Here is a 25,218-nt window from a genome sequence, read left to right as displayed (position 1 = left end):
TGGCTAACATGTTTCAGCCTCAGCCTACACCAAAGCGAGTATCCAGACTCCAATTCAAGAAAAGCTTATTTTCATAATTGTTAGTACATATTAACAGCACAGCACCATGTTTGATTGGAGTCCTCCCACCATCAATCATTTCCCAAGGTGTGGTATTATCACTAACAATGACTTTACATGAAGGTAGTAACTCTTACAACATATGAGTTTAAATTTATGACTGATTACAGAGCAAAGGCTGATTACATGAATACTCTTTCTTTGGCCAAGTCCCTGTGGATCATGTACCGGAAGGCAGAATCTTGTGGTGCCCATGCAATGTGTTTGTCAAGCCTTCCTTTAATGCATCTTACAATAGATTTCTTTTGGGTTTCTGATACGCATTCATGTATCATCTCCAAAAGTCCAGATAAATTTAGGGAAGCATCTTTAGCAAAATAGTAAATAATCTTTGGAAGGATAATCTTCATTCCCTTCTGGATGTGGACACTAGCTTGGACAAACTCTTCTTTGGCTACTCTGAGCTCTTGAAACACATTCTTTGCTGTGTAGACTCGGACCTAACAAATAATGAATCAACAGGCAAGTCACTAGCAGTTAATTTAAAGTGGAGAGAGAGAGAGAGAGAGGTACCGCAGGATCAGAATAGGCCCCTGAACAAAGTGCAAAATGAACGAGTGGCTCAGGGTAATCAAGGGCATAGATATGCTTGCGAGTCCCTGTTTTCAACTTTGTTCCTGGTGAGAACAATGTCTGTAGCCACTGCACAATTTGCAAGGCATCATGTAAAACAAAACTAGATTCAGATATTGAACTTATATTTGTTTATGATCAGTAACATGAACTATCTTTTATTGAAAATGGAGGGAATACACAACCCATGCACATCATGTCTCTTTATAGAACGATCTTGTATTTTTTAGTGTAAGTCTTCAATTAACTTGAAATTTGCTCTTATATTTACTTGAAACCAACATGTAATCAAGCTCATTTTGTCTACAACTCCAGTTTCTCTGTTTTTCCCTTCCATTAGCTAATTGGTTCACAGATATTAATTCCAGAATTGCATCTGAGTCTGTGGTGCTAAATATATGTACTAATTGAACATACCGGTGATGAATGGCGCAACTGGCATCCTAAGATGGAGCTTTGTATCATATAAGCATTTACTGAATGTCCCCCCACATTATATGATGCCTGGAAATGAGAATTGAAAAATCTGAAGTGAATGTCAAATGAATAATTATAACCTGAAAATTAGCACTCAGAGTATTACCTTTAGGACCATGGATGTACTTCTGATGCAATTATGATGTATTCCATATGCCAAGTATGCCTGCAAAAGAATAACTGCTGAGATACTGCCTTACAGATTGAACATGTTGAATAGCCAAACCCGATTAACATCATAAATTTTTCTTCCCACTATTATAGACTAAACAGCAGTCTCAATAGAAAGAACTTTTGTCATGCATTCAGGGGATGTGACTTTACAAGACTGTTTGGACTGGGGTGGAAAATATGAAGGATTCCAAAATCTGCTAATTTTGCATTCTGGTGTTTCCTCTGAAAATTGAGCTGCACAAATTCTAGAATATGGATTCTTTGCCACCTTTCCTGTTGTTTTATAGGATTTTAGTATCTTTTTTTGTGGGTGTGGCAGGCCATCACCAAATCCGCTAGTTTTAGCATCACTTAAAGGATTTTAGTATCCTTTTCCAGTCCCATCCCCTGCCTTCCCCCACCCCCCCCCCCCAAAAAAAAAGATAACCTAATTTAATGTAGGGATTTCCGACTTAAAAGTCAGATGCTTGGAATCATATATTGTGAAGTCAGTATGGATCATTTAACAGTTGTCTCACTGTCCAAAAGAATGTGGGGCATTTGATGGCTTCAATATTCTCATACAGTTGATCTAAACCTAGAAAAACTACCAAATGGGATTCTGTGAATTGTAAAAATACCTGGTAGGCATAGTGTGATATGACCTGGAATACTCTGATATTCAGAATATTCAAACTGACATAAAATAATCAGCAACTTTGGGAACATAAATTACCAAAACAAATTTCAAGATCAGCTTTGAAAGACATACGTGCATCACCAAGGCATTGTGGATGTTGATCCAGAAAGAAAGCTTCTCTTCACGCTTCATATTCCTCGGGTCAACCTTCTCAAGATGTTGAACCAGTGACCTATAAAGCTTTAGGTTTAGTACAGTTTTAGAAACTTTAGGTCTGGCAAACTTTTTCATTGTGAAAGTTGTTAAGAAAATGAGCCAAGCTAAGATGTGAATGTTAAATGGATAAATGGAAGGTCTAGGAGGGTTAAAATCAAATATAAACACAACCAACAAAATCTCTAAGCTGGACATGTACAAGAAAGAAAAAGAACTGCTTTGGATAGACTTATTGTTTGGTTTATGTTGAAGGACCATTATTCTTTTCTTTCTGTTTTTTGTGGTCATGGAAGGGATTTTCGGTTTGCTGAAGATTGAAATGGTAGTAAGAAGATTTGTGCTGTCTAGAAAGCTTTAGCCATTTCAGTTTTCCTGAATCAGTTTGTTTTTACTTGAAAGAACAGAAAACTATATTGATAAGAAGGGTTAAGAATATAAAAGTACAAATCATGATAAACAGATCCTCCAGATAATGCAGTGAAATGAAACATGCACAAGAATTTCAGCGCAAGTTGAGAGTAGACTACCTAAACCTTTGAAGCATGGCAGCAGCATAGTTAAACCTTTCATCATCTACACATATCTTCAAAACTTCTAGCATTGCATCATGTGGCTCATTCTTATCCTTCTCCACTTTAAGCTGAGAAGGATTCTCTGGAGTTTCTTCGCTGTATCCGGAACTCCAGTGATCATGAGGTGAAAAGGTACTAGAAGAGGACAAAGAGGAAGTTGGAGATGCTGACAAGCCTATCTGGGGTAGAGGGGGATTGGCTAGTTTGCAATAAATAGCAGATATGCATCTTACAATTTCTTCAGAAAGTCTATCTGGGGTTTCAGGGATCTCATCTATCAAAGAAGCACCAAGGTAATCTGCAAGGCTGCGGAACCCTGAATCATCATTCTTGCCATCCTGTAAAAAGATGCACCATAAACCTGGCATGTAAGGTTTTCTTTTGCTTCAGTAATGAAGAAAAAATGGGGGGGGGGGAGTAAACCTAGAAAAGATTAAATAATAAAGAAAATTCTCTCTCTCTCTCTCTCTCTCTCTAAAAAAGGATCACATTCTTATAAGAAGGTTCTCTATACACCTTTAAAAGAAAGATTTCTGGAGTACAAACAAAAGGAATAAATTAAAGCATGGAGTATTATTATATATATGACTCGATAATTTGAGCTTCTTACTAAGAGGTCATTTGGCTTATTATCTTTAAACATTTTCACCAGGGATTAGTTCAAGAATCTATTTTTCCATTCTCTAAGCTGGCAATTATTTTGCAAACTCAGTTGACAAAATGCGTTTCATAAACACTTGACCAGATCTAGTTGCTAGAAAATGTTCTCTAGAAACTAAACCTAAGCATTGAAGTGAAATTTAAAAGCTGCCTCCTTGGCCAGCATCAAGTCTAGAGAATCAGTAGCTTCTCTAGTTGAATTCTTTTTAAGGCCTAAAGTAGAGGTTAAGCAATATTCTTGCAGAAAATATTATAGAACAAATATTAGTTCATATTTCATAAGCACTTCATTAGGAATAAATTAATACTTCTTGTTAACCTCAAAATAAAAGTAACACATTGAGAATGAGTAACTACATATGTTGCATACAATTTCATGGGTAAGGCCTACGTACCATTCTAGGTGTTACATCTGGAGGAGGGTGACTGGGATTATCAGAACCAATGGAACCATGTTCAGGGGCAACTCCATTATGCTCCACTGTGTCATTGCTGAGCACATCAGCATCCTTATGGCAACAGAATTCATTTCTTTTGTCCTGTGAAAGAGATTCTGTCCTAGATGGCAGGTCAGGTCTAGAGCCCTCTTCTATGATAGTGGAAGGCAAGGTAGCTAGATGGTGTTCAAAAGCCTTCCGATATAGTGAAAGAAGATGTCGTTCCAAATGCGTAACTTCCACCTCAAGTGCTGCAATCTCCTTGATCAGTTCTGCAGCAGACTGTTTCACAACCCCATGGTTAAAAGTTCAACAAGTTGAAAACAGAGTGACATTCAATAAAACATCAACTTGTCAACCCTTATGAATAAATGAAACCATAAACACAAGGGTATATTTAAGAGTATCCTCATCCAAAGGTCAATAAAGAATATATTTCTAGGAAGTCATCTAGTTAAAAGATTTATCATCCCTATCAAAGAAGCTACCTATCCAATCTAATAAAAACTTTTCCATCCTGCCTTTAGATTGCAAACTACAACTTTGGATTTGTGCATCCTCCACAAAGAATAAACATAAAGAAACAAAGAAACAAAGAAATAATGAAGAGAAGATCACTGGATCCATGTAATTATAATGCTCTCTAGAAACTGAATAACCAATATGCATGGACACATGGATATGCCAAGTATAGAACATCCGAGCTAGAACAAATACTACATTAGATTTTAAAAGATACATTATATAAAAACTTGCATCACCTAAATTTAATGGGTAGCATTAGCATAATACAATTTTGTTTTATTTACAATATCTGAAAGGAGCAGTGGAGCAACAGCAATTGAGAATATGAATACCTAAAATCAAATGGAAGCCTTATTAAACCAATTGATGTTTAAAATTAAACATCAAGTCTTTTTATAAGCATTTTATATGCAAAATATCTTACTTACCCATGTACATCCATGTAATGACCCTTTTTATAACACTTCTGATCTTATTATAACCATCTTATAGAACTTTCCTTCCAGCCTTATTTGTATAAAGATAACACGACAAATGCCATATGCGCTCCTCCATCTTAACAATAAGCTCTAATTAAATGAGATTATGGATTCTCTTCAATTTCTCCTCCTCTATGGATGACTAATCCTAGGTAATGGCAATAGTCAATTAGGGGCATCTCTTAATCATGAATCATTATTGCTCCAATACTGCAAATTCAAATTTTCCATCAAACTGAATGGCATGGTGAAACAGGATTTGTGTAGCCGAGCCCATATGGTTGGGACGGTTAGATGATGATGACGGTGGTGGTGACAATGCATATATTCTTAGTCCCATTACCTGTTTATGATTTTAAAGGTTCTCTTTATGGTTCTAGCTTTGCAAATGCACCTTGTTCAATGGCTTCGATCTTGTTAATAAAAGAATATAATTAGAAAATAGCATAAACCAAGGGGCAATTGCTTGGTGTAATGGAAAAACCTTAGGTTGACAAGCACGCGAATGTGGATTTGAGTCTGAGAGATGCCACTTTGTGCAAAAAACATGTCGAGGGTTAGATCTCCAGTCCACACTATCCACCCCTCTCGAGACCCTAGTAGCTAAGACCAACATTGGAAAATAGACCTTTTAATTAGCATATACCACATGACCTCTTTGCTTGTCCCATAAATGACAACTTTATGCATTTAGTTAGTTTAGAGTCTTTAGACCATGTGTAAGTATGTAGAGTTAGCCACCGCACCTCTTGCGATATACAATGGAAGAGACAATGCCTGAGCACAAGTGAAACCCATCTTTTCACAAATTTTGTATCGCAGCTTTGCATTCTCATATCGCAATTTCACAAACTCTACATCGCAACTTTGTTTCACAGCTTCGTATTGCAGGTTCCCATCACATCGCACTATCACAATTAGCCTCTCATCATATTATCCTTTGTTCAACTTCTCGTCACAATTTCTTTATGGACTTAAAAGGGCCATAGCAACCCATGTCCTCACATGCACACGTTAGGAAGGGGCAAAGGCCCAGACACTAAGGTAACTGCTTGGGCACGTGGTGAGATCCCAACAAAAATGCAAGTGGTGCAAATTGGGTAACTATGTAACAAATTCAACTCCTTTCCAGAAAGAAAAATCTCCAAGGAAATCCATAAATAGGGGACCCCTGAGAGGATCCATGGCACATTCTTACCCATTCAAACCGCATAAGTTTCCTTCTTGTGTCAAAATTTCCTTTTCCACATTAGGCCCTAAGATCTAAGATCTGAGACTCTTTTGATAACCTCTCTCAGTCTCACCTTTGAAATTTCAACATCTAACTACAACAGCCTGATCCCTTGTTGGAGGGTATATAGGCAGCCCCCTGGGGGTCTGGGGTCTGGCCAGCTCCTCTCCTCTACCCCCCCTCCCCCCGGTTTAGATTGTCATCCCCCTCAAACCTTCAGAGCATAGACCGCACTCCATGGCCTTACACCATGACAAGGACAACATTTTAAAGGCACAAAACACAGAAATGTTCAACATGGGTTTAGAAGAATAGTACTTTACTCTTTATTTTTAATATATTTAAAGTTTATAAAACTTTTTTTCTGAGATCTAACATTTTATGTAATTGGCAGTGACAGTTTTTAGGAGTTAAAGGTAGTTTCTTAACAACAGTTTCAAACCATTTCTTGGAACTGAAATTAACCACATCTACAGTAAGCATCAATGCATTCCAATATACAAATTAACAAAATGGAAAGGGTGTTTAGTATTGGTGTGTTGTAAGGTTCTAAATATTGACACGGGCCGATACGCTGGTAGGGTGTATCGGCCCGTGTCGGTGCTTTTTTTTTTATGTTTCACTTTTTTTTCAAAATCAATTCAGAGGGTCCGGTTTAAGGCCCGACTACCCTCTGAACCAGTGGCTGACCTGATACAACCCCTGTAGGGGCATATCGGGAAGCCACCAGCATGATACATATCGCCCGATACGTGTCGATACTTTGAACCTTGGTGTGTTGTATGAATGTTGTGTTTTTACTTGATTTTAAGAATTGGAAAATGAAAAAAAAAAAAAAATGGGTACCAAGTAGAATGCTAAATCGTTATTTATTACACATAAGCACCACTAGGCGCCATTGTGCACCACATAGGACAAACCGCCCACACAACACCGGAACACCCCCTTGTGCAGGAAATTTCCAGATGGTGTTTCCTTCAAAATGCACATTCACATAACCCAAGAAAAAAGAATAGTACAAAATGTGTGTACTTGATCAACCCAACCAAACAGGATTTTGGTTTGGTAAAGTGAAAATTCCTATGTGGTGTTTATGTGGTGGCAAAATGGTTCAACAACACCTGCACAACACCATGATACCAAGCACCACTATAATTGAGCACTTTTCTATGTTGGATGGATTGCCATTCAATGCAAGGATGCAATATTCCAAAAACACAACTCATACAAGACTAGGTAAGAAACCTTATCTCTTTAGGGCTCTGAAATAGACCATGTCATCATCATCATCCAAGCCTTATCCCAGATATATGGGGTTGGGCCGGTTGGCTAAAATAATACTGTTTTGCCATTCCGTTCTGTTTAATGCCATAATTTGGCTACAGGATGAGTGCAGTCCAAATTCTTGGAAGCAAGATATGACTTGGACAAACCATTGTGAGCTGAAAATTGTAGAAGGCTCTGGTCTATTCAGCCTCCCTTAAAGATCAACATGTATTATACCTTCTGTTGTTCATGATCACAAATATTATTTTGCACCAGCACTTCAGGCAATTACTGATATTATCAGAATCAATTACTGGAATCATATAATTTTTCTGTCACTCAATATTCTACATATTCTACAGCCATATGACTAGAAGGAAGTGAATTTCCATTCAATATCATACCTCTCATGGTTTCCCAATTATAAAAGATGATAAAAGAGATTGTAAAGCCTTAGTGTTGTGATAAGTGGCATACACAATCCTAATTTACAATGCTCAATGTATGAAAAGAAAGGCAATAATTCTTTGCTGTTACTAGTTCTGGAGGCAAATGTCCCTTGGTCAGAAGTTTAGGTCAAAAGAAAGGGACATAGCTCTTCAATCTAGGACACTATCATAGGCCCAGTTTGGAGGCCACAATATCTGGCCTTGATCATTTGATTTAGTGAACAATAATGAACTAAGAGAAAACCTAGAATGTTCTGATCATATTCATCTTTTGGCACAAAACTAAAACAAGTGAAGAAAGGGGTAGGATTACTTACAGAATCAGAACTACAGGATAATTGTGGTGAAGTATGTAGCATATCATTGTGCAAACAATTATCAGGACAGCTGCAAATTGAACTGCAATGTCAAACGCAACAAAGACAAAGAAATGAGACATTTTAATACACTCAATCAAATTAAGCGTTGAAAAGGATGGCTACTAATCAAATTAAAAAGCCTTGATTGAGAATCAATTACTTTTCAACACTAGAAGTATATCCAAGTATTCTGAGAGCATTCCATGATTTCTAAACTAATATAAATAACCCAGAAAACAACAACTAATTCTCTACAACAACTCGTAATCGTATCCATTTTTTGAGAATCGAGAACCCCTGCCTAATCTCCTAATGCTTACCTCTGCAAACTCAAGTGTGGGGAAGAAATGGTAGAAGAAGGACAAGAACACGAAGAGGATGAGCGGCAATTAACATGCAGCATTGTCTATGGCTGCTATTCTGATATCTCCTGAGAATCTGAAGGGAAATTGTAATTTTTTTCAGCTACCACAGAAGGGGAAAACCATATAAATGTCAATGTGCTACTATATGATCTCCCGACAATCTCGAATAAAAGAACAAATATATGCAATGAGTAGGAGATGACATATAGGGTATTTATTACCACTAAAAAACACAAGCAAAAATAATAATCACCATTTATTCAACTTCAAATATCAAAAGAAAAACACAAGGGAATCCACAGATGAAAACAATAAGAGCAATAATGCCAAGGGTAAAATTAAAGGAGAGGAACCTCGCATGAAGTCAAATTCTAAACATTCTGACAGACAACTTGAGAATACTGAATACATACAGGATGAAGCCAAAACGAAGAATCTTTAGAAGGAAGAGAGCTTCATCACCTTAGTATATTGTGTGGGAAGAAGAAATAATCAAAAAGGATCAAGAAGAAGGCATTGCCAGTAGCAGAAATGGGGAACCCACTGAAATGATATCAGCAGAGAGGCACTACCAAGCTTCCAAACAACGGAATCTATAAAAAATCACAGGACCCATCTCGAAAAGATGGAGCGACTATGGAGTTATCATGAACAGGAACATTGCAATTTGCAAAAGATCTTCCAACGGGTGTTCAAACAAGAGATTTTCTGGAGGACGGACGACCCACCAGAGCGAGTTGAACCAGGCATTAATTGTCTCAGCAACAGAGAGAGAGAGAGGGGGCCACTGTTACTGCCTTAAGAAAAATATCATTTAAAAAATATAAATCACATCTTATTAGGTGGACAGAACTCACAGAAGTGAGCAGTTATGATGACGAAGGAAGCAGTGGGAGAGCAGGTATTTCAGCTCTGCCTAACATAAAAACATTTCATCTTATCATTAGGTTTTGGTTTCTTAATGGCGAAAGATTGGATCGATTAGCGAAAGAAACAGTTAAGAGAGTCAAATTTTGATCTGGGTATCCTATTCCTGGATATAACTTAGATATATAATGAATAATGAAATGAAGACAAAAGCAGAAAAATTAGGTGGGTCCTCGGTTGTGCATCTTTAACCAAATTTATAATGAATAATGAAATGAAAACAAATTTTCATCTCCTTCTTTTTTTCTTGTGCATCTTTAACCACACGACAGGAACATTATATCGGTTCAAGTGGGTCCTCCATCTCTCAATCAAGGTGGATCCTCGTTACTCAAACAATGTCCCACGTACATGCCGACTTCACATCAAAAACTTCCCACGTGTACATTTTAGCGTGTACTGACAACGTTTATCATATTTGTCATTGAGAGATATTCCTAATATACAGTTGAGATATGCTATAGAATGTTTTTGGGAGCACATTCTGTGAGGGTAGATTTGAAGTCATACATACCTTCTGTAAATGAAACATCTAAGGTTAAATTCGGGAGTGCTTAAAAGTATTCATTCCAACAAGTATTTATTTTGGGTCAGATCACACTATTAAGTATTTATTTGAATATAGAAAAAAAAATTCAAAATAAGTATTTATTTCTTTGTGGCCGTTACATGCTTTTGGAAATATCTATATTGCTCCAGATTAAAATAAGTACTTTTCAATTAACACTTATTTTTAAGTATTTATTTAATAAATACTTACTTTTTACTCCCAAACTGATCACGTGTAAGGGGTTAAAAAGAAAAAGAAAAAAATTGGAATCGTTGGGCTTTTTTTGGGGGGGGGGGGGCCTCAAAAGAGAAAACGTCATTGACTAAAAGCAATTTCTAAGTTCTGACCAACAGGCAACAGACTGTAAGAAGAAGGAGGATTTTAGGAAAGAAATCGTAAGAAGGTGACGTAGTCCTAAAGCAAAAATATGAATTCAGATCTGCGCCCCACAACGTCCCAAAACATCCTCGCCTTTTATGGCAACATCTTCCGAATGATGGTATCATCATTTTTGGTACTATCAACGGAAGATGTTCTCAATACACGGCGGATATCTATTTGAGACGTTGTTAGGCACCCCACACTCCAAAAATATATATTGAAAGAATGCCAAATTATGTCTATTGATTGTCGTTTTCAAAGAAAGAAAAAGGTTTGGAGGAAGGAAATTCACACCCATTTAGAGAGAAAAAATAGTAAAAAAAATCTGAGGATGATATAAGTATTCCATTGATATGATGATGATGATAAGACATTTTACAGGGATTTCCAATAATGACAAATAGCCGTTTCATTGATATTCATTTGATTTTGAGGTTCTTGAAATTATTCCATAAGAAGAAGAAATCTTTACTTAAACTCTGTTAAAATTTAAACCGTTTAAGAGGATTTGTTAACTAAAATTATGTTTGCCGTTACCAAGAAAAAGTAAATGCAATTACTTTCATAACGACAGTTTTAATCACCTCTTCACACATTTGATAATTAAACCTCAAAAAAAAAAAAAGGGAAAAAAGCTATTCAGTGGATTTTTTTGGGTAAATTGTTGAAAGCTTTCCTAAAATTTATGGTCATTGTTGAAACCTCCCTTGAACTTATATTCAAAGTAGATTTTTTTCAATAGAATCCTCTAATAGGAGGCACGGAAAATGTCTAAAATACTCATAACGTTATTACTATTGGGGCTAGTTTCTTCACAAAAAACAATACAGATTTTATGAACAACAGAAAAAAGAGTTTTAAATTGCAATTTTATCTTTGAGTGATTGATATTAGGGGCAAATTTAAAAAATAAATCAATTTCGAAAATGAGACTAGAAGGACTTTGAGATAGCAATTGATAAGGAGAAAAAATTTGGAAAATAAACATATTGGTCAAGAGTAAATGCTTAGACATTTTGAACATTTTCATGCCTCATGTCGAATAGAAGGTATTTACTTGCTACCATGTTAAAAAATTCAGAGCAACTACTGCAATTATCAAACTTCAAAGGAGATTTCAGAAAAAGTCAGGAACTTCACTTCAGGGAGGTTTTAGCAATTTTACTTTTCTTTTGATAAAGTATTTCAGTGGATCAAGTATCAAATAAGAAATAATGGTGTCCAAGATTTGGTACATTAGTTACACTTACCACTAAGAATTTGATGAAAAGATGTTGAACTCCACCAATGTTTTAATTCATTAATTGCCACCAACCCAAACACACTTTACACACTCTTTTCAATCAAATCCAACAGCTTAAAATTTTATATATATAACGTGATTAGATATTAGCAAAGCCAAGTTAGTTTGATGATTGCTCAGTCAAAATTAAACATTGATAAACTCATCTATCTACACAGCCTAGATTGATAATTGATGTTGGCATTATATATCATGTAGAAGGCTCATGCCCATACACCTGTAAATGTCCTACACCGAGTTGTTCTAGATGCTAACACACCCCCTTGGGTCTACCTGCAGAAACAGGGCCCATCATTCAAGGGTCTGGGCTCAGGATCTCACACAGGCCATAGATGGGGCCCCGGGTCCAGTGGTCCACCACTGAATCAGTATCAAATTTAAGCATAGTTATACAATTATTAACCATCTGGTTTGCTTTATTATCTGTGGGTTTTTTACCATTTAAAGAAGCAACCTTTGGTCCACTATCCAATTAAAATATAATAATTTTAGAGTTCGTTTGGTTTGCAGTTGGAATTAGAATCAGAATAGTCCATTTCAATTCCAATTTCAGATCCTTATTCCTGCAAACCAAACGAGGCCTTAGATGATTATGCATTATATTAACGATTATCTGCTACGGCACTGAATAGGGTCTGTTTGACGCTGTGTCCTGATCCACGAAATAAGGGAGGGACAGGTGGTTTAGTAACTTCTTAAAAACCCAATTTCAAATCCAAGATTTAGGGATCGTTTGGCACATTTTTGGGAAGATTTTTTGGTAGTTCTGACCGTCAAAAGACGCATTGAGCTTTTGTATGAAGATCTGAACAGTTCGAAGCATGTTTGGCTGACGTGCGCCTTTCTCCGCGAGAATAAAATGCGAAAAATGTGAAAATTTTCATTTGGAGCTTCCTAAAATCAGCCCAAAATGGGTTTTTCGCATATTTTCGGCGTTCCGTCTTTTGGTGGCTAGATCTTCCGTGTGCCAAATGGAAATAGACCAAAAATCAGTCTTCCCCGCTTATACACACCGAAAGACTGCATGGAAAGATGTGTCAAATGCAGCCTTAGAATTTCATGGGCTTTTAGAGAATAGAATAATATCAAATAATAACCTGGTTGAATCTCCTTATGTTTTGTATTTCAAGTTGTTGACAATATGTGTACATCATGTGCTTAGCAAAACCAAATGGAGGAGTACTACTTCTAGCTTTAATGGTACTATTGCATCATAGAGATACAAGGGCTATGTTTGGTTCTATGGGTGTTTATTAGAAAAATGTGACAGTATCAGTACCATTTAGGCATTGACGTTTATTGTGTATGAAATTACTATTTGGTTTAAATGTTTATCAAATAAACATTAAAAAAGAGAAAACACTTGGACTTATGAGGAGTTGGAGGAAACTTCAAATTTTGGTTTCTCCCAATGCCCCTGCGTTTATTAAAATAAAAATATTTACTTAGATCATTGTAAGCTGAGGTGGAAGATAGCTTTATGAGGTATTACTTGAAACACCCAACAAAACACCCCATCTATAAACTCTCGTGAAACCAAACACATACAAGAGTACTTGCTCCTATGGTAAATTTGACCTAAAAAGTCATCCACTCCCGATTTTTCTAGTTTGACCATCCGATGTGGTCCAGTTTTGAAAACGATGATGATAGCAATGAAGAATATTAGGCCTCGTTACTTGATTAATACACTTATCAGGGCAAATGATTCCCAAGCAAGAGTTATCTAGATAAATTGTGGTGACAGTGTTAGGTCACACCGATGCTTGCTTGGTAATGACTTTGACCAAAGATTTTAAGACTTTGGATACCCTCTAAGAGAGTGTCGGTCCCCCAGGTAACAAATACTCTCCGCTCCGGAAAAATAATTTTTGTGGGATTCATTATATTGGAATTTGAACATGGAAAAATTAATTAATTATCCCATTAATTAATTTACCTGTATTAAATAATCGGTAAATATAAACAAGGCCTTAATAGATATTCCACCCCCTCCTTCCAACTTGTTTATTTCACAAGGAGTATGCCATTTATCAAAATGTGAAGCCCAAATCAATATCCACCTACTGATCAAAAAATGAATCCCCACTTTAAGAAAGGAAAAGCATTTAACCGTAAACCCATGCACCCACCTTAAAGCAAAAGAAATATTCTCTTTGGAGCAGTACTGGCATGTCTCCTCCAAATGTTGGTTAAATTTAAACACGATTACTTAGCTAGCTAGCTAAGAAAAGCTGCTTAAGTAAAATGGTGAGAACGTTGGGAGATTTCACTTTGACAGATCGACTCTTATGTCTAATTATCACATGGGTTGGAGACAACACAGAAAGTAATATGGAAAATTCACGTAAACTACAAACGGAAGAAGGGGAAGAGGAAGAGAACAAAAACGAACCTCTTTCGGGATTGATCAAGAGCCCAGATGCTGATGGTGTAATTGTGTTGTTACGAAATTATTTTATGTTTTCTTCTTCTTGGGCAGATCGAGGTGGTCATCAGCTGCGTTACGTTCTGGGTATCTTCTGCTGCATGTTCTGATATCCAGTAGTACTGATTCGGGGTGTAGTTTGTTTAAAAAGCAGTTGGGGAGGCTTATTGCTTGGGTGTAGCAAAATAATGCTGAAAGTGCGTGAAGTTTTTGTTTTGTTTGCTTGAAGATGGAAGTCGCGACAAAGGAACCTTGTTTGAATTTCGAGAGTTAGGTGAAAGTGAAACCCATGAATATGTGTCCGTCGATTTGCAAAGTACAAACAAAGACACCATTAGAATAAACTGAATAATGGTTTCTCGGATTTTATGTGTTTGATCTTTTTGCATTTTACCAGAACCCAGAGAGAGACTGAGAGACAGAGGACCACAGCCAGAAGCCCAAGCATCCCAAGATCATTGGTCCACAATACTTGAATGGGGATGAGTGGGTTGACGTTGCTGGATGGATTACCACCAAAGGATACGAGGAAAAAGCTTCAAATGAAAGAATACGTTACTATTTACAATAAGGAAGCATATTAAAGATGTGAAGTAAGTGTGATATGAAATGAACAGATCAGACCGATTTGCTCACGCCATCTCTTCACCTTCACGTGGGGTCATGTTCCGTAGCGACTAGCGAGAAAACTTTTGACTGTTCTGTACCTGTTCAAACAATGTGCAGCCTGGGCTGTCAACACTCTACATAGGGCTCTCCCTGCGTGACACGTTCTCGGGTTCCCTTCCCACTGACTCCTTAATTGTTATATAGTTCCGGTATTGGCCAAGGTAGGCTATGTCGGAACTTGCTGTGCCTACCAATACCATACCATGGGGGGGGGGACGGACGGTGGAGTATAAACCAAACCAATATTTGCTGCAATCAATAATCACTTGACCAAAAAGACAAGGAAGAGACTGAGAATGGGGTAACGTGTTATGTTCAAGAAGCTAGCTCCCAATTGCTCCATGTATTTATTGGGTTGGGTCATGGGTGAGATAATATATGTCAGGCGCGCAAGGAAAGCCCAGGCTGTCTGATTGGGGTCTGGAATTGGAACCGAAATGAGTCATTCTGATTTTAATTATTTAGTTTGGTGGAATTAGAAATTTCATTTCAATTCTTGCTAGAACTACATTTCCTTCCTTGAGAATGAAATTCCAGTCTAACTTATTCTAATTTCAATTTTAATTCTTTTATAAACCAAATAAATTATAAGAATAGATCATTCTAATTTCAATTTCAAAAGATTTTGATTTTGATTCCGATTCCGATTATAGCTCAAATAGATCTTAATCTAACTAGTCAGTCAAGCAACTCAACATGTTACATGTACCCCAGAAGAAAGAGTAGCGGTATTACTGAAGAAAGAAGATACATTGGGCTCACAACCCAAAAAAAAACTAATATCTCCAAGCCCAAAATACCTTTACAACCCAAATAAGAAAGCTGGGCCAAACTAAAAGACAAGCCCAGACAATCAAAAGGAACATGTTGCAGCAACCCAAAAAAATCCAACATCCCCAAGCCCAAAAAGTCCAAGGAGATCACATCAGCGCTCCACAGAGATGGGGCGCCCAACATGTACATCTTCAGCGTGTATTGAGAACATTTCCACTGAGTTCTCTATGAGTTATTTGAGCTTGGTTCATGAAAAGCTCTGCTCAGCTTGGTTTCAACCGATCTTTGAGTCGAGTTCGAGCACAATTTACATGCTCGTTTATTAATCAATTCAAGCTTAAATAGTTACATATTTATGATGCATATATACATACATATAATAATAATAACAACAATAATAATAATAATAATAATAATAATAATAATAAAATTATAGAAAATAATATATAATAAAAATATTATATATATGATATTTTTATTTTTATATATAATAATAATTAATTATTATAATTTTTACTTTCTTAAATATCAAATAAAAAATATTATATATATATTTTTTATTTTTCTAAAACATTTTTTCAAGTTGAACTCAAACTCAAAATTCTAGCTTAAACCGAACTCGGACCTCATACTACCTTGACAAGCCGAGCTCGAATAACTAGGTGGGGCGCCGATGTGAAAAACGGATTTCAAGCCAAATAATCAAGTTAGGGGAGAGGGTATATTGTTCATCTAGAAAAATATTGGTGTTTAATCATGAGTGATGATTCATTCAATGAGCACACTGTCAATTGAATAATAAGTCATATGTGGGCTTATGGGTATTGACTCTACAATTCAAGCAACCGATCGAAAAAAGCAAAATTATGAACATCCTTCTACCCACATAGAGGTATCCAAACCCAATGGCCAATGGGAGAGCCGCTCACTGGATGGATGGATCATGGATGAAGACGTGCTCAAATCATCACAATTCCTTTGCTATTCTTATTTTGTGTGTGAAAAAGATAGAATAAGCCAACTGTCTCCTGTCGTTTTTCCCTTGTCCATCCCATTGCCATGATAAATATTGAATCAATCATACACATGGAATGACTCTTAAGATAAAACATGGCAAAGATTAGTTGGGGGATTTTGGCAGCCACATCTTGTTTTGGGCGGTGGAATTGAAGTAGCTTCCATCACATCCTCTGCTCCAACAATGCGCCAAGGTAGTTAGTTAGTCCTATCTACCAATGTAGCGGGGGGTTGTCACCAAATTGGATATCATGATTCATGCATAGAAAAAGTGTTATATATGGTAATTAAGCATCGAATGTGGTGATGCATATTCCAGAAAGAAAAATAATATATATATATATATATATATATAAAGGACTGTTGTCTGTTGAAGCCAGATGGTTCAATATGGAGCAGTAATAAAAGATATTTCGATCTGTTTGATTGCAAAATATCAACCACATTTAGCTGTTAGGCACTACCATCGACCATGAAGCTATAAAATCATTCACAAATTGACAGTGTTTGATTTCATTAGAGTTAGAGTTTTGAATTTGATGATATTTCCCTTTTGGGGGCGACCATATCATTATTTGCTTGATTTTTGCATGTTAAAGCTACATCTAAAATCTACAAATGACCTACTACCCTTGATGTTGAGCAATGACATGGATACATTTGTTTGCAAATTAAATATATGCATGGTTCAAAGTATATATATCGGCAGAGGTGTATTGGTATTTTAAATCATTCATTTTATTTTTTATTTGGGTTCCTGAAAATACCAATAAATAGATGTATCATATATTAAAAAAATACGATACGATATGCGTGATATGATATGATATATCACACAAAAGTATAGATACTTTAAATATTGAATATATATGGCTAACTCAGAAATTTCAAAACAAGACAACATTAAGGCCCGCCCGTGTTTGTTAGCCAAAAGCAATTAGAATTATTTGGCCAAGGTGTAGGTTAATAGGGTACAAATGGAGTGGTCCATTGATGAAGAGGAATGTGGTCGTTGCCCAATGCCCCAAAACAAGGACTAGAGTTGTAGTCTACTACTAATGGACTGGGCCTTTAATCAGTAAGGGCTTCAAAGAGTCAAAGACAGACAACAGCGATCCTGGACCAAAACCCTACCACAGTCTTCGGGAAAACTCATCACATGGGATGTAAAAGACACATTTCCGGTGTCTGGGTCTCATCATATTTATTATATCCCCGAATTGCCCCTAAGGAGTCAGAATAAATTCAAATAACCCACTACTCCCTACATCTAACATCTCTAGGTGTAAGAGCAAAGAATTGATGGTCCTGGCCCTCGTGTGCATGTCCATATCTGATTAAGGACCACAACGTACTCTCAGAACACCTTTTTGTTTGGCATCAAATTAAATGGGGGCTTGTTGGCTGTTACAAGCTACAAAAGCCCCAAGACACGGTTACGTAGGCAGGGGACAAAAGGATTTCATCCCTATTCACCCATCCTCATCCTGGCTGGACCTCACAATTTACAACTATGGGCGCCCAAATGAAATGGGTCTAATTACAAGAGTGTCTATGCAAAGGACATTTTCCTTTTATTAAGGCTCGTTTGTTTCCGGTACCCGAGTTATGTGTTTATTTGGATAAATGATTATCAGGTAAGAGTTTTTCGGTCAAATTGCGGTGTCACTGTTCAGTTGCATGGATGCTTAGACTTTGCTGAGAGATTTTAATGCATCGATTGCCCAAAACACTGATATTCTCCAGCAATCGAACATGAAAAATTAATCAATTGCCCGAGATATAGGTAAGCAAACGAGGCCTAAATCTATCCAAAATTTAAGCACAAGCCCAGCCACATACGCCTAATCGTATTTACAGAATGAGAAAATAGAAAAAGTGGTATTTATGTAGTACGTTACGCAGTAGCTGTGAAAAAGAATAAGAACCAATGAACCATGGACTTTGGATTTCAGAATTGGGAATATCATACAAGTATCTCTTTCTTTCTGGGGTAGAGGGACCCACAGGGTTCTGCCATCATCGTCACACTCTGGGATTTCGTGTCTGAAGTTGAGGTGTCATGATCTTAGCAAGAATATACTTAGCTCCTGGCCGGAACTACCATCTGGGTTAATCATGTGAAACGATTCCGAGTCAGCCGATCCAATGACCCGTTCAAAACTCGCTCTGAGGTACATGAGATCCCCATCCTCAGACTTGGGCTCCACCGGCAACACCCCGGCACCAACAGACACAGACTGCATGAGCTTGAGAGTAGTGGCATCACTCTCCGTCATCTGACGCCTGACCGCGAACCCGACCTTCCGGCCATTGCAATACATGGACCAGACCGGGACACTGAACAGAGAACAAGAGTTGGACCGGGCCCTTGTTTGATTGCACTCCAGTGCAATTCGAAGCAACCCATACTGCATTTCTCTGGCAAGATAAGCCGTAGGCACGGCAAATTCCAGTAAAAGGAGAGGAGAGCTCTTTGAATCATCCTGAAGGCAGAAGCTAACCCGTCCCTTTCGATAGCCGAAGAAGGTCCCCGTCACAGTCGAGCCATGTGTCAAGTCGCTATCACTGTCGACGGAGTCCGATGGTTGGAACCCACAACATGGAACCATGCACTCTACCAGTGATCTGAACGATCGCCGGAATCTGACCTCCCGGCCGCAGTCCACGGCCGTAGGTGTATCGATGATGTATATAGGGCCTCTTTGGCCTCCCAAATCAACCATCCTCATCTTGGTATGGTATATATTATGGATCTCAGTCACAAGATATATAATACTAGAGAGAGAGAGAGAGAGAGGTGAGTATGAACTATGAAGTATTAGGGGCTGAAAATCAAGTAGTTGAAGGCGAAGACGGAAGATCACAAGAGAAGTGAAGAGAGAAACTTAGTAGGAGGAAAGGTGTGAGGGGTGTTAAATAAGGGGAGGGGGGCTAGGGAGAGGAAGGCGTGTAAAGAGGGTTTGATATCTTGGTGGGCCGAGGAATCGTGGGCAATAATTCTGACCACGAGGGTGTGTGGGGCCCAATTTGGATGGACTTGGATGGCGCGCATGAAATTACAAAGGCTGAGAGGGACGAGGACCAAAGACCTCGCTTCCTTGTCTCTTTGATCTTCTCCCTTCTCCTCTCGTGTCCAATTGTCCATTGTCCACACCCCCAAGGAAGGAGATATCGAACTCTCTCGTCTATACCACACCAAGAAAAGGTAAAACGAATTCTTTATATTTATCTAATCAACAATCAAGAAAGAATATCAACCTTTAGAATTCTTTATGTATTAAAGGGCCAGTTTGATAACAGCCGAAAATGGATGAATTAGATGATTTATTATTTACGTCGTTTAGTGGATAAGATCTCAAATAATGACATATTTCAATTGGAGTTTCGATCTCCAGCCTACAAACTGTTGCCACATTTTTATCCATGAGACTAAGGTTAAAGTATCAGTATATATCGATCCGTATGAGCCGACACATATTCACTGGTTCAGTAGGTAGAAAAGTCTTAAATTGAACTGATTTAAAAAAAAAAAGTATCAATATAGTCCAATATACCCTTATCGACATATTGGATGTATCGATATTTTGAACCTTAAATGAGACATTATAGATATACTTTGTAAATATATTTTTTTGTCATTCATGGAAAGATATTCCCAATACATGGTAGGAGATTTCAAGTGATTGGATTGTACAATTATCTAACTTCAGCTTTAGAAACTTGCTTCCTAAATAATTTATCCACTAAAAGACAAAGCAGCAAGTGATTCAATTCAGCCTCTTCAAGGTGTCATCCAAATGGCCCCCCCTAAATCAAACCTGACTGGATGAGTGCAGCTACAAGCCTAGACAATAACAAGAAACGATGAAAAACACACAACAGCAGAAGGTTCTATTTTTTTAATCTTTAATTAATAATAATAATAATATAGTTTAGTTACATGGGCTGGGCTGGGTAGTGGTTAGTTAAGGCCTAAATGCTTTGTCCTTTTTTCCTTTTCTTTTGTTGTTCAGGGTCGGGGATTTGCTAATGTTGATGGACATCCCGGTTTAATAAAGTTTAATCCGGATGGTCTGGCAGCCATGACACACACATGACACATGCATATATTGCATAGAAATCAGTCATCGCTCCCCTACTTCGCTTTTGGGTTGTCAAGGCCAAAAAGTAAAAAAAAAGTTAGATCCCGCCCAACCCACTTTACTTTGGGTCAGCCTCAGGTTGGGCTTTTCCCGACCCAGCCCAGAAATGGTCGGACCTGACCTGACGTACTGGCTGATCATTCATGTTGAATGTTGATGTTGGGTTGGGATTTGGAAAATCCAGATCAAAGTGAAGATTCTCTCCCATATTGTCATCATAAATAATAATGTTCATAAAGGATGACCTAGCTAGCATGATGGTCACAATGTCTGTTCTATTTCTATCTATAAATAAAATAAATATGCAATAAACTGTAATGATCACCCCATCTCTCGACTCTCGCCCCAGAAAATTTTATTTTTATATATAAAGCGTTGAATCTGAAATTCGAAAGGCGACGACTCAATCTGACCGATGGTCAAGGATTACCAATTTTCTCTCTCTCTCTTTTTTAAATAACTTTAATTAATTCCACCTATAGTCCAAATTAAGTAGTTTTAAGAGGGTAATATTCAAAATTCCATTTTCATGAGAAGATTAACTCAAAATTAGCTGCCTGACCGGACAGGGGCCCAGGGTGAGGCCGCAGCCCAGCATTACGTGCACCGACATAGACACCACCACCACCACCACTACTACACAGACAAACTTGGGGTCAATTGGTCTCACTCTATCTGTTTATGAGAATGCACAGCTATATAGCTAAGTAAGTTTGGCCGGCCGGGAAAAAAGGAAGAAACAACGCTTTACAGCAAAGAATAAAGGGAGATGTGAGGCATGTTTCCAAGTGGGCATTACAGGGGACAATGTGAATTTACATGTGATAACTGATGAGCTTTTCTTGCGCTTGTGCAAAAGGTTCTGATCGTGTGTTCGGTGTTCCCCCCTCCGGCCTCCATCGTGTGAGTCGCGTTCGATGATTGAATTACTTAGGATTCATTTGGTTTGTGGGAATACTGAGAAGCCCATTCATATTGCTGGTGGGATATAGCTAGTCATTTTGATATTTTCTCTATTTTAGAAATAAAAATCCATATCGTTGATTCCAATTCCGATTTCGATTCTCAGCTGAATCAAATAAGTGAGAGGAATAAAATAATCCATTCTTGAGATTACATCTTTACTAGGATTGGCATGGGATATTCTCATGCAGTGTAAGCAAACCATTTGGTATATGGAGAGGAGCTAATTATTTAATTAAAGCTTAAAGTAGTAAATGATGGAAATATGGCCAAACAGTGTCCTAATTGGTATGTATGAAATTATTATATAAATAATTTTGTGATAGATGATGAGATGATGTATATGCAATAATATAATATAATATCATTATCATCATCATCGTTATCATCATCTTCACTTGACTAATTTTACGTGGACAAGAGCAACATCAAACGCGAAGGACATGACCCGACATTAGCCAAACCAAAAGAAAGTGAGAAAATGAGGAGGAACGGAAATAAGTTGATGTTTTTTAATTGGAATCCAATGCATGTTCATGCACGCATGGCTGCGGCAATGATTCCATCCAAATCAGGCGTCAGGCGTGCTTCAAACATTTCATATACCATATATTGACATTGGGACCGAGTTCCACACTCCAACTTTGTATCCGTCCTTCTCTCTTTTTCTATTTATCTATCAGGTTAGGTCAGGTTGAAGTGATGCAACTTTAACCCAATTGGACGTATTGAACCCCAAAATCTAAAACTAACCCAACCCCGGCTTATCTTCCAACTCAATGTGTCATTAATTCTATATCCCTAGTCCAACTCATGCGGAGTAGGGGGTCAATGGTTCAGTTTTGGGTTGGACCTTGTCCAAATCAAAATTAATTTGAACCGATTAGATGGACCAATAAGATATATTAAATTGGATCAGTTCGGATTTAATAGTCCAAAACATTTATTGGATTAGATGGGACCTAGTCCATAGGTAATGGATTTAGGTCAGAATGAAACAACATCTGATCCATTGTTAGAACAAAAAAAATGCAGGTATCAATAGACCATGTTTGAATTAAAACAAATTTGAACAGATTAGACAATCCTGACATTGAATTAGACTGCTGCAAAATATTCATTGAATATAATTAGACCAAATCTGATCCAATTGACACCCCTACATGGGAGTATCGGGCAGATCTAGGGAGTAAGAGAGAACACATGGCACACGCTATGTCATAAGGAATTAAAATTTTCAAGTGGAATTGGAAACGGAAGTGAGAACTATGATGCCAAATTCTTCTTTTAGCATGTGTGTGTGAAGTTAATGCAAGTGGAAGTAGAATTGGAGTCGATTCTCAAGAGGAGTTAAAATTGCACAATTATGAGAGGGGATTAATTATTGTCCATCATTTGTTGATTCTCTCTTAAGAATAATAATATTAATTAAAATACAAAAGGACCTCAACAAAATCATGGAGTAGGTCAGATCTGATATTTTCAAATCAATTGAAAATTCCACCCAATCTAGCTAGTGCAGATTAACATAATGACCCATATTATTACTTAAGGCTGTGTTTTGTTTGAAGGAAAGAGCAGGGAAAGGAAGGGAAAGGTAGGGAAACCTTTACAAATCTTGTATAGGTTTTCCTACCTTTTCCTTCATTTCCTTATTTTTCCATTCAAATCAAACATAATCTAAGGCTCCATTTGGTTCGTGGGAAGATTTAGGTGGGATGAGATGGGAAAGTGTAAAAACTTATACTTCCCTTGTTTGGTTTTATATGGGGTAAATAATAGGAAACACTATTCATCATCTCCTACCTTCGGACAGTGGCGTCGGAGATGATGAATAATGCTTCTCCCAGTCTTCCACTACCCGCCGCATTGCCGCATTGTTGTACCCGATTACATTTCCATGCAGTAGAAACACACACGCCCGCAAATCCCTCGAAAGCATCTCCCCAGTAGAAGCGACCGTTGGGTTCAATTCACAGATGACAATTCACTGCCATTTGGAATGTGGTTGCCTTGGAAGGAGGGTTACTATCAGCTTTAGTATCGCTGGTTAATCTCAGCTTCAGTGTTCAGTATTGCTGGATTTCAGCTGGTTAATCTCAGCTTCAGTATCGCTGGACCTGTTAATCTTAGCTTTAGCCTCGACTAGTTATAATCACTCTTGATTTCAGCTTCAGCATTGCTTCTCTGTTGAAATGAAAGATTCTCACTTCGAGGGGCGTCGGTAGAGAATGTCACCTGGCGACCGTCCTCAAGGAAGGGGAGGTAGCAGACCGCCGATGCTTTTGGTGCGACCCCTCCGACTCCTGCTTCTGGGTTTGAACGTCACCGCCACTGAACCAACTCCTCTTCTGTATTTTCCACACAAGTCGTTCCTCACTCCCTCCTCTTTCTCAAAATTTTCTACTAGGATCGCACAGGTTTGGTGCGACCTCAATTCCATGATTTTGGAATCCAACATCCCACATATTTCTCATCCCATCCCTCTCTTTCTCTCACAACAAATGAGAGAAAAGGGAATATTTTCGTCCCCATCCTACAAACCAAATGGAGCCTAAAGGATTGGGGGATTATGTCTATGAAGGACAGGTTGGTGTTTCCAAATCGGGCCTAAAGGATTGGGGGATTATATCTATAAGGACAGGTTGGGGTTTCCAAATCGAGATTTGCTCTTCACAGATTACATCTTACACCAATTTCATAGTATATCTCATCGTGTATTGAAAACATCTTTCACTTTCTATAAAAACAACGCAAGTATAGGAGATGTTCCTGATGTACGGTTGAAATGTATTGTGAGGTTGATGTAGAGAGAAGATCCGGATCCGTACTCGGGTTACTCCCAACCCATTAATTGTTGAGCCGCCGCATGAAGACAAAAAAGGGAAAAAACATTAGGTAGCCCTAGCAAAAAGAATATATGAGAAGCATCGAGCAAGAAAACACCACAAGGGCCTCTGCCTCTCCCATTGTCAAGTCACGCTTCATCTTTCATCCGGGACTCATTGATTAAGAGAGAACCACCTTTTGCACGTTCAGTCCCTTCCTTTGATTCAATAATTCATGCCAACCATTTAGATTTCTCTTTCATCCGGGACTCTCTCTCTCTCTCTCTCTCTCTCGTGGCCCAGATATGTCCTTTCTTCTTTTTATTCTTTCTTAGCTATGAACTCCTCTGTTTGTATCTACTCATTCCATAAAAAAGATGGAAAAATGTAAAAAAGAAATGTTAACTCCCACCCCCATCCCCCACTTGCTTTACAAAAAAGCAGTTTTTCTTATTTTAACATTTAATGCTTGGAATCTTGGATTACAAACGTTTGTTACTCATTCTGTTGTGATGGTTCGCAATCATGGCTAAGTTGAAGTCTTGATATAAGCGAGCGCATGGGCATCTAGTCATAGTTAATGATGGGTATTACCTAAGTAATCATGAACTAATTTGTTTTTTAAGAAAAGTTTAAGTAGTTTTCAGGTTCTTTATATTTGATAGATAGCACCCAAGGAGTTCACATTTGCCCCCACAGCGCCTCCAAAAT

The 25,218-nt window shown here is 37.8% G+C and overlaps 1 protein-coding gene and 1 pseudogene across 4 annotated transcripts; both read right to left on the bottom strand.

Moving 5' to 3' along the window:
* Positions 1 to 53: 53 nt before the first annotated feature.
* On the bottom strand, positions 54 to 9,546 carry LOC148849619 (Serine/Threonine-kinase, putative (Protein of unknown function, DUF547)). 3 transcript variants are annotated; one of them, XM_088951663.1, is made up of 10 exons: positions 9,380 to 9,546; positions 8,478 to 8,595; positions 8,116 to 8,197; positions 3,807 to 4,130; positions 2,707 to 3,089; positions 2,096 to 2,195; positions 1,277 to 1,336; positions 1,111 to 1,197; positions 634 to 762; positions 54 to 560 (listed from the first exon to the last, which is right to left on the bottom strand). In XM_088951663.1, the coding sequence occupies exons 2-10, from the start codon at positions 8,558 to 8,560 to the stop codon at positions 243 to 245; spliced, it is 1,566 nt and encodes a 521-aa protein (XP_088807789.1). In that variant the 5' UTR covers positions 8,561 to 8,595; positions 9,380 to 9,546; the 3' UTR covers positions 54 to 242. The 3 variants fall into 3 exon arrangements, with proteins under 3 accessions (XP_088807789.1, XP_088807788.1, XP_088807790.1); XM_088951662.1 differs by having other exon boundaries at positions 8,985 to 9,526; XM_088951664.1 differs by having other exon boundaries at positions 344 to 762; positions 8,985 to 9,451.
* An 8,946-nt stretch (positions 9,547 to 18,492) lies between these two features.
* On the bottom strand, positions 18,493 to 19,469 carry LOC148849618 (protein MIZU-KUSSEI 1 pseudogene; annotated as a pseudogene). Its single transcript, XR_016101475.1, has one exon. The product of XR_016101475.1 is annotated as a protein MIZU-KUSSEI 1 pseudogene (transcript).
* Positions 19,470 to 25,218: the final 5,749 nt, after the last annotated feature.

The sequence above is a fragment of the Nelumbo lutea genome, chromosome 6 (genome assembly GCF_056320005.1).
Source record: "Nelumbo lutea isolate HS-2025 chromosome 6, American lotus-T2T, whole genome shotgun sequence".
In the NCBI taxonomy this organism is placed as follows: Eukaryota; Viridiplantae; Streptophyta; class Magnoliopsida; order Proteales; family Nelumbonaceae; genus Nelumbo; species Nelumbo lutea.
This window is presented reverse-complemented; position numbering and strand designations above follow the sequence as displayed.